At 31.6% G+C, this 10,020-nt stretch overlaps 1 protein-coding gene and 1 long non-coding RNA gene across 3 annotated transcripts in view; one reads left to right on the top strand and one right to left on the bottom strand.

Moving 5' to 3' along the window:
- Positions 1–3,461: 3,461 nt before the first annotated feature.
- LOC117105304 (calpain-A-like) overlaps positions 3,462–10,020 on the bottom strand; it is a 13,642-nt gene continuing 7,083 nt past the window's right edge. Inside the window, exons 6-13 of one of the 2 annotated variants that reach the window (XM_033246425.1) lie at positions 9,321–9,498; positions 8,575–8,744; positions 8,293–8,370; positions 7,976–8,055; positions 7,232–7,357; positions 6,060–6,196; positions 5,496–5,710; positions 3,462–3,995 (exon numbers count right to left, since the gene is read on the bottom strand). In XM_033246425.1, coding sequence (XP_033102316.1) covers positions 3,983–3,995; positions 5,496–5,710; positions 6,060–6,196; positions 7,232–7,357; positions 7,976–8,055; positions 8,293–8,370; positions 8,575–8,744; positions 9,321–9,498 — 997 coding nt within the window. In that variant the 3' untranslated portion in view covers positions 3,462–3,982. The remainder of the gene's footprint in view (positions 3,996–5,495; positions 5,711–6,059; positions 6,197–7,231; positions 7,358–7,975; positions 8,056–8,292; positions 8,371–8,574; positions 8,745–9,320; positions 9,499–10,020) is intronic. The other variant, XM_033246424.1, reaches the window with a different exon arrangement.
- Positions 7,964–10,020, top strand: part of LOC117105305 — a 12,108-nt gene continuing 10,051 nt past the window's right edge. The window contains exon 1 of the long non-coding RNA XR_004444881.1: positions 7,964–8,066. This is a non-coding gene — a long non-coding RNA (uncharacterized LOC117105305). The remainder of the gene's footprint in view (positions 8,067–10,020) is intronic.

Below are 10,020 nucleotides of genomic sequence, written 5' to 3'. Positions count from 1 at the left end.
TGGGACTTCAAAGGCATCGCGCAAACGTTCTTTACGCGCTGCGGCAACTTTGATCTTGGTTCATTTGCATAGCGCTGCGTGCGCGTAGCTTTGCCGAGTGATCTCCTTCTCAATAATACCTCCATGGTTATACCAAGCGTGTGTACGGTACGTTTCCATGGATGTGCGTCGGAAGCATGGTCGGAAGTGATCGCCTAGTGTATGTTGCACGCAAGCGCGCTTATATTTTGAGCGCACTTCCGATAATTCAACTTTGAGACCGCCCTTTGGATATTGTTGCCAAGGTACCACAAAACGACAGTGATTGAACCTACAAAAACACGCACATTAATTATAGTTGTGTATGATTTTTATAAAAAGGGCGTTATTTATGCTATCATTTAATCTTCATTTATCTCCATATTCAATCAATTTGTAATACAGTAAAGCCAACCGAGTACTTGGTTTTATTAAACATTTCACTGGCCGATCTAAACTTTCACTATGTATAGTCTATGTCTTCCCATATTAGAGTATGCGTCCCCAATATGGAACCCTTATATGGAATGTGATATTGCCAGGTTTGAACGCATTCAGAGAGATTTCACTGGGTATTATTTTGGCCAGACTTATTCTCCTGGGATTGGGGATATTGGATATATTTCCTATGAGGACTGGTGGCCGAATTGGGTTTTCTCTTCGTCGGAAAGTCATTATGATGTGTTTTTTCTTTAAATTGTTCAACAGCCCCATTATTAACATGTTTGACTTCATCCTTAATGTAAGAAAAGATTATCCTACTCTTTGTAATAGAAATCCTCGATGCAACGAACTTGCTCATTCTTTTTGTCATAGAATTATTGACTGTTGGAATTGCCTTCCTTTACATGTGCGTAATGGTAATTTATTTAAGAAATGTTTTAAGGAATCGTTCATATAACTTCCTTGCTTGACTATACGTTTTGCTGATGAGTGCTTGTGGATCCCAAACATTTATTGTACAGTAGCTCCGTTCCTTTTGGTATGCCCGCCTCCCCACTCACCAGCAATATGTGACTCTTTGTTTCAATGGATTTTCTTTTTCTTTCAATTTTAATTTTTCTTGTATTGTATATACATATATATTTTTATGGAGGAAATAAATACAATAATAATAATAATAATAATAATAATAATAATAATAATGTGCAAAATATCAATTGATAGGCATAAAATTTTAATTTTAGGTAATTCTGCACAACTTATTTTCAGTATGTTGCATTGCTGTACCTTTATGGAAATATCGTAGTTCATGTAAATCAAGTAATTTTTAGCTAAAACAGCACAATAAATCGTCTGTAGATTTGATTGAAACCAATACTCGCTGAACTTATGTGCGATTGTTATTGCGTAGTGTATTCGCGCAAGCGCGTCTATTAAAATTTCTAAAGCCCATTAGGCCTACAGTACAAGCCTACATGCTCAAATTCTGAGAAAATGATGTTAAAACAAAATAATTAGGCATACGCATATACGCTTGCAGTTTTAGCACAGGCCTAATGTATTTTTTGTATGCCTCTGTGTTAGATATTATGGTCTAGGGATTACATTTCTGGTGCAAGGGGTGGCGGGGAGGGGGGGAGGCGTGCAATCCCTGTTAATCTGCCTCTGTCCATACTAATTTCAATGTTGATTGTGAAATATAATAACAGTACAATACGGTTATCAAAGATAGGTTAAAATCTCATTTACAGATAGATGAACTGACCGACCGACAATGCTAAGATAGATGCGAATACTTGATGCAGAAAATTAAGTTGGTGATGTACTTTTACTGTACTGTATGATTGATTTTTTTTTTTTAATCGATGGGGCGCTTATTCAAACGGGGTGCTTATTTCCGCGAGTACGGTACGCTTGCATTTTAGCACATAGACCTAATGTATTTTTGTGCCTCTGTATCAGATTTACAGTTTGTGATTCCATTTTTTGTGCAGAATAAGGGGGGCGTGCACCCCTCTAAATCCGTCTCTGTCCAAACTAATTTAAATGTTGATTGTGAATATAAACACAGTACAGGAAGACAGATTACATTATACAATTATCAATGATGTGGTCGAAAAATATACTTGAAATACAGCTGAATTTCAAAGTTTTTTTGATTATTTATATTAATGTTAAATTCTATTGTACTTAATGCTATATTATGATAATCAACGATATATGAAATGAGAAAGAACATGAAAAAAAAAAAAAAAACAGATTTTAAAAATTAATTGTTTACACACAATAAAATGTATTTAAATGTAATCTTATTTGCTGTACCTTTATTATTTTAATCCAACATTGATCCTTTTGTAAATAATATTTGTTTTGAAAGTAATTATAGATATCCTCTGAAATAACAAATGTTTGTGATCCCTAAATGAATAGTTGCTTAACTCAACCGAACTGAAGTGTATGCATCCATGGAAGTTGTGTGTTGTTGTATTGCATGCAAGCGCACTTGCTTGGGGGTGTCCTTCCAGATTTACATCAACAAACGTATACGTTCTTTGATGTAACTCATTGCTGTTATATACTGATTCACTGATTCGAATAAACATATTCATTTATTGATTAAAATTGATTGATTTGAATCAATATAAGCCACAAGCCATGATTCATTGATTACAATCAATATGGCATTCCTTGTGGACGATTTCATATTAGGCATAAGTACTATGTGTGTAGTAATACTCATCTCAAATTATGATTTATTCAGCAATATCAATAGCATTTCTGCTAAACTACAATAGACATAATGCTAAAATATATAAGATACTAAAACAAAAACAATTAAATATTACTTAACAAATATATATATATATTTCTAAATTACTGTACATTAAAATATACTATTATAGTAGGAATATTGGACAAAATAATAAAATTGATCCCGCAACTCTCTTGCGCATCGTAGTTGAGCAGCACTAGTGCTTGAATTGATGTACTGCAAATGACAGAGATCAATATGAAACCCCTTCTCCCCCCACCCCCACCATCAACTTCAGCATATAAATGACAAGATGGGATCTCCAAAATCTCGTCCAAGATTTAAAAAAAAATTGAGGATTGAATTCATATATAAAGCCAAACCTAAGATTAAGATGTATTAAGAAACATAAATGTTACACAGTTGCTAACATGCATAATCCTACCTTTAGTCGAACAGAATATTGCTTAAGTGAACTACATAACAATTAAGTAATTATCAGACATAGAAAATATGTTCTTTTTATTATATACATGAGAAGAATTTAAGTAAACCCTGAGTGTTTCTGTGCAATGATTATCTTCAAAAATATTCAACAATATCATAGAGTTGAGTTTTACACCACTGATTTATTATACATAAAAATAAAGATAAAATATACAGTAAAACAACGAGAGATTAAATTACAATATTAGAATATTGGATGGGCCACCCTTGTTAAAATGTTTCATAATTACCTTTGGTCGAACAGAATATTGCTTAAGTGAACTACATAACAATTAAGTAATTATCAGACATAGAAAATATGTTCTTTTTATTATATACATGAGAAGAATTTAAGTAAACCCTGAGTGTTTCTGTGCAATGATTATCTTCAAAAATATTCAACAATATCATAGAATTGAGTTTTACACCACTGATTTATTCAAAGCAAAATATACAGTAAAACAACAAGAGATTAAATTACAATATTAGAATATTGGATGGGCCACCCATGTTAAAATGTTTCATAATTATTGATATTACCATTATATTTTACAATTATCACATCATGATATTAGTGGCTACTTGACAATGAATACTTTTTGCTAATAGCAAAGAAAATACAGTAACTAAGTAAATATATACCAGATTTGAGGCCCTCATCCATAATCTATGTCTCCCTCTCCTCTCTTCAGATGACCACGCTCTTTAATAGACTTTTCTTCTTTCAGTCGAACAATGATTAGAAATAAGAAACTTGAAATGAGACAACATTTCGCCATACATTTACTCAGCAAGCCTGTAAACAAAAGAAACAGAAAATGGTATAAAAGCAAAATATAGATGAAATAAATAGATGAAAAAAAATCAATAAATTTGAAATCATCTAATAAAATTTTTTATACAATGCTGGAATAAGGGTCTTCCTAATATGCCAACACTTTGGGGAATACCCAAATAAATTATTAAACATTACACTGACTTTCATATTCACTCTACAACAAAAACAAACTTTTAACTTTCTTTGGGCACAGTGGTGGATCCAGGAATTCAAAATAGATAAGAGGGGCCTGGGATAAAGGATCTATTCCACCTCAGCCCCATCATGGTTGGGGCAGAGGTAAAAAAATTTGTGATTATGGCACCTCTAGATGGAAATTGCACTCTCAGACTTAAAATTTGAATATAATTTTCTTTATACCTGTATCTGCATTTTTTAACAATCTTGAACAATTTGGGTGTGGGGGGGGGGGGCGGCCCTGGCCTCCCCTTGAATCCGCCACGGGGGATATTAAATTCTAAAACATCTTAGTTACAATGGCTAAATTGCCATTACTCCGGGCCACACTACGTTTGGATAATGTCAACCTCAGGAGAAATACTCTACTATCTAAGAGTTCCAGAATCTATACATAACACAAATTATTTTACGTTGTAAACTATGAATGTAATCCACAAAATGAATAAATGAATGAATGAAATAAATGAATGAATGAATGAACCTTTTAGACCTTTGCCCCTGGTTCCAATACTGCCCTCATTGAATTATATACCTTGTAAAGTATTTTTAATGATGCCGTAAATACTTTAATTAATGCCGCTCTTGAATAAGTTCTGCTCTCGAATAAGCGCCGCACCAAATGTGATTCTTTTCGCTAAGCGCTGCTCTTGAATAAGCACTATTGTGTTTATTAGAGAGTATACATTTTGTGTAACAAAACACTTTGAGAAACAGGGCTTTAAATACAATGTATACAATGTTCAAATCAGCAGATAACACAATGAAGTCACAAGCATATCTTCATAAAACGTTTATTTACGATGATGTAGGGCCTAAGACTATTAAGCCTACTTACCTACGGGAATACGCAAGATAGGTAGCATGGGAATGGGCACTGAAATTGCCACGCCAATATTTATTTAATAAGCAGCACTCTCGAATAAGCGCTGCTCTCAAATAAGTCCTTGTTAAAAGTGGCCTATGTGCATGTTTGAAGAGGCAAGAAGGGGATTATTGTTTTTTTTTCTGTGTACAGTAACCACCAGAATGTCTCCACTGGAAAAAATTAACCTGAGTGGAATATTCTTTGAGTGTTCCAAAAATTCCAATTCCAAAAGTAAAAGTAAGTATAAGGTATCAAACAAAAGTCTAGCATATAGACTGGAATATTCTTTGAGTGTTCCAAAAATTCCAATTCCAAAAGTAAAAGTAAGTATAAGGTATCAAACAAAAGTCTAGCATAAAGGGTATTCTTAAAACTACTCTGTAAGCTTCGGAGATTGAGCGGTATCAACTTACTCAATTTCAATGGGCTTCTCTGAGAAAAGTCTGAGCATGAATGATGACACTTCACCTGGATGGAATGTTGATGGGATGATGACATAGTTACCTGGATCAAGATCAAACTTACGGTTTACCTCCCGGTGGTTGATGAACGGTCCCGACGTGCCGATATCTTGTGTATACAGGATGTCCTCTTTACTTACTCCTTGTTTACCATCCTCCAATGGGGTCTAGTACAGATTTAAATCTTTTTATTAATTATTAATTAAATTAATTAAATAAATTGATTAATCAACAAAACCCATAGATGATTACAGCATGACTATACATAAATTACACTGAATACAATGCTAAAAAAGAATAAACTTGGTAGTTGAATTTTAAATAATTAATAAAAATGATGATGATAATGATCTTATTAAGACTAAAGTTTAAAATGTTTGTTGTCCCTACATGAGCTTGATTTGCTTGTGCCATTTTAAGATTAAAAATCACTGTAACAACTGGTTATAAATAATAACATTAATAAAAACAATAATAAAAATATTAATAATCTCACTGAATGTCTAATTGTCATACCTTGTATACAACAAATCCTATATTATCCTTTTTTGCAGCATAATTCTTTTTTGAGCTTCTGTATTCTTGCAGCAATGAAATAATAACTGAACAGCGCCCCCATTTAGCAGATGTGTCCTCTTCAGAATTCCATTCATCTGCATCATAACAAACATTTGTTTGCTCAATGTACAGTACTTCGAAAAAGTTTTGCTGAATAGAATGTATATTCTCCATTGTCATTTTTTGATTATGTAAAGTCTAGTCCTCCAAAATAATTATTATTTTGGAGGACTAGACTTTACAATTATATACACATAAAATGAAGTAGTGACGTAGGTTTATGTGGTCTTGATTCAAGCCGGGTTTACAAATTTTAAGTTGTTTCGTTTCAATGGTGACCTTGATCAAGTCACGTAATCTGTGTTGTCTTTCTTCATCCAGAATAATGGTTTTTTTTTATGTGGTAGATTTTATAGCTCTGATTCCTAAATGAAACTGTGGGCTTCTAAATTAAAAAATCAGTCATTTGAATCGAAAGCTTTGTGCTTTCCTTCGGCAGCACACTATGTCTACTGTATTGTCTTTTCCCACAAGAAGTATAAGTGAGTACCTCAACCCCACCATGGTTAGGTTTAATGTAAGAAAATTTATGATTACGACTCTTCCAGATGGCCAGAAATGCCACTCTCAGACACAAATTTGAATTTAATTTTCTTGTTTTTTCTAAATTTTGAATCCACCACTGCAAAAGTCAAAGGACTGGATACTAGCTATAGCTCTAAGAATACTCAATTACCCCCCAAGAATCTGAGGTGTGATTCATGTGTTTGATACAATAACTGTCGTAATAATGTGCTGTACCTCATAGATACTTAAGACTGATATATTATGTATTCTATATATGACTAAAGTATTAATTATTAATATAATATATATTATATATATATTATACAGTATATATAATATTTTTTATGCTTGTAATTTCTATATATGTAAATTATAACCATTTGTTGTAATTCAGTTTTTAACTGCGTTGAATTTTAGAAACAAACCTTGAATTGAAATAAATATAAGTATTTATCTTTTTTTATTATATTATTTATTTTTGTGAAATTATAGAATATAGCATAATCATTAATTGTCTAAAATGTTAATCTTCTATTTTAAATTAATATAACTCTTGAACTCACCAGCCTCTGTAACCCTTAATATATACTGTTTATTCATCATGAATGAGTCTATATCATTCCTTGAGCCACCGGCAGTCACACCCTTAATCCATGCACCACGAATGGACACCGTGTGAAGGGAACTTACTGTTGAGATATGCAAATTATTTGGATGCATCAATTTAAGATCATTGTCTTTATTATCATCATTATCATACCAGTCATCATCAATATTTTCATTATACCACTGTCATTATTTTCATCATCACCACATCATGTACATTATAAATTATAATAATCACATTGGTCATTTACCATATATCATCATCAGCATAATTACCATCATTCATATCCACAACTTCATTATTGCTATCAATGCTTTAGTCAATATAATTATGATCTTCCTTACTGTCTACATCATTATCATCTTTGCCACTCTCATGCTCATCATTGTCCTCATTGTAATTTTCATCATCCTCATCTTCATGCACATCCTCATCATCATCATTCTCATCCACATCATCATCATCATCCACTTCCTCCTCATTATTATTATCATCATAACCTCATCATTATCACCCTCATCCACATATTCATTATCGTCATCATCATCATCATCATCATCATCATCATCATCATCATCATCATCATTATCATCATCATCATCATCATCATCATCCACATCGTTACAATAATTATCATCACTGTCATCATCATTATTGTCCTCATTGTTCTTATTTCTATTTTAATATTATAAGAACTCACGATCTGTTTGCAGTTGGTTTTCAGCCAGTCGGCACATGATCACTCGAGTAAATTCTCCGCAAAAGTCTTGGTAGGAAATCCTACGGATAAAGTAAGTGTATATCAATGACAGCGCCTTCTTATTAGTTTTAGCATTTTTTGGGTGATAAATACAAAACGCTTATTTTGATGTGCTCTTTGTTTTCCACTTTGATTGCGTTAGTTTGTGATTTGACAAATTATGTGACAAATGAATATATCATATAACACACATATATATGGGCAAAGCACAGGTATTTTTTGCATAGAAACCGATAGCTGCAAGGAGAGATCTTTACCAAAATTCACCATCATCTTTATCTTGAGGATCTAGAGCTTCTTTATCATTAGGTTTCACTCGGTTCCAGGCTGGGGAACTATAAAATAAAATAATCAAATAATATATTACTACTACTAATAATAATAGCTAAGGAAACGTTACAAAGCATCATAATATTATTCATGATTCATTTTTATTATTTATTTCAAATTAAGAATCATTTAAAAACAAAAGATAAAACAAATATTACTGACAATGTTAATGATAATTTTAATAATAAACAATAACAATAAATACTTGCCCATCACTGAAGTCACCGGTCCATTCACTCGAGTTACCCCACGGGTTACGCACACGTAACAGAGGCATCTGACTATCGTCCACAAGGCTGACCCATTTAACAGCTGTAATAGTATACGAATGTCCAGACACTATACCCTGGGCATCAGTGTTGGCCAGTTGCCAAGCTCCCTTGATGGAATTATAAGAATGGTAGCGAGTAAAATATACTGTAAAATTATGTAATAATGTGCATTTTTTTTTCATTACTTTAGTCATCAAAATATAATTAATAAGACTTGTTTGTGTTTGATTAACTTTTTAATTTTATTTATTTATTTATTTATTTATTTATTTATTTATTTATTTATTTATTTATTTATTTATTTATTTATTTATTTATTTATTTATTTATTTATTTATTTATTTATTTATTTATTTATTTATTTATTTATTTATTTATTTATTTATTTATTTATTTATTTATTTATTTATTTATTTATTTATTTATTTATTTATTTATTTATTTATTTATTTATTCTTTTATTTATTTATTCTTTTATTCTTTTTAATCTTTTTCAAACAAAAAAGAGATAAAAGCCTCCAAATATTAGTTGACAGTAACTATAACAAACTTTATAACAAATATTGAAAGAAAAAAAAAAAACAGCATCATAAAAATTGTTTCATGGTAATCACTAGTAATAAGTAGTAAATAATTGTATAGTAATATTATTAAAAAATGATGAATGATATGATATTAATTACTTTTTTTGAGCATGTCATGAAAGCACTGCACTTAATTCCCCGGTAGAGATCCCGGAAGATCTCCAAGTCGGAACCACTTTCAGGCTTTAGTTTAAACACCTCTGCTAGTCCACCTGTCAAATCAACCATAGCATCCGATGCCATTCCTCCATTCAGCCCATCGTATGCTCCATTTAACCTAGAGAAAAAGGTATATACGACATTATTATTTAATATATGATTATGAATATATTTATAAATATAACCTTTTTTTATGTTTGGTTTTCCCTGTTCGATATCCCTGAACATCATTCATTTATTTTAAATTTTAATACTATATTTTTTCCACAGTTACATGTGACAGACGAATTCAATGAATGACTATTATTTATCTAACAAATTGAATTTAACTTATTTCCGGCTCAACATCAAATTATGCAGATACCCCCATTAGAGGTGTCATAATCATAAAATTACTCACCTCCTCCCAACCATAGTGGAAAAAACTATCACTAATGGAAAATTTTTCCAGACTGACAGCAAGTATATATTGATTTACATGGATGAAACATAATTATTAAATTTCATACCTTTATGATATGTTTAGCACTGGTAGATCAAAGAAATTTTTGCCAGAGAAGCGTGACAATGTAGGACCTATGGTTCAAGATGAGTGTGACATAGGGACACCCATTTTATCACATCCTTAAAAGTTTAGATG

Source organism: Anneissia japonica, unplaced genomic scaffold (assembly GCF_011630105.1).
Source record: "Anneissia japonica isolate Jap-2015-1 unplaced genomic scaffold, ASM1163010v1 scaffold287726_len2788222_cov184, whole genome shotgun sequence".
NCBI lineage: Eukaryota > Metazoa > Echinodermata > Crinoidea > Comatulida > Comatulidae > Anneissia > Anneissia japonica.
Note: the sequence above shows the minus strand (reverse complement) of the source record. Positions and strands in the feature narration are given on the sequence as shown.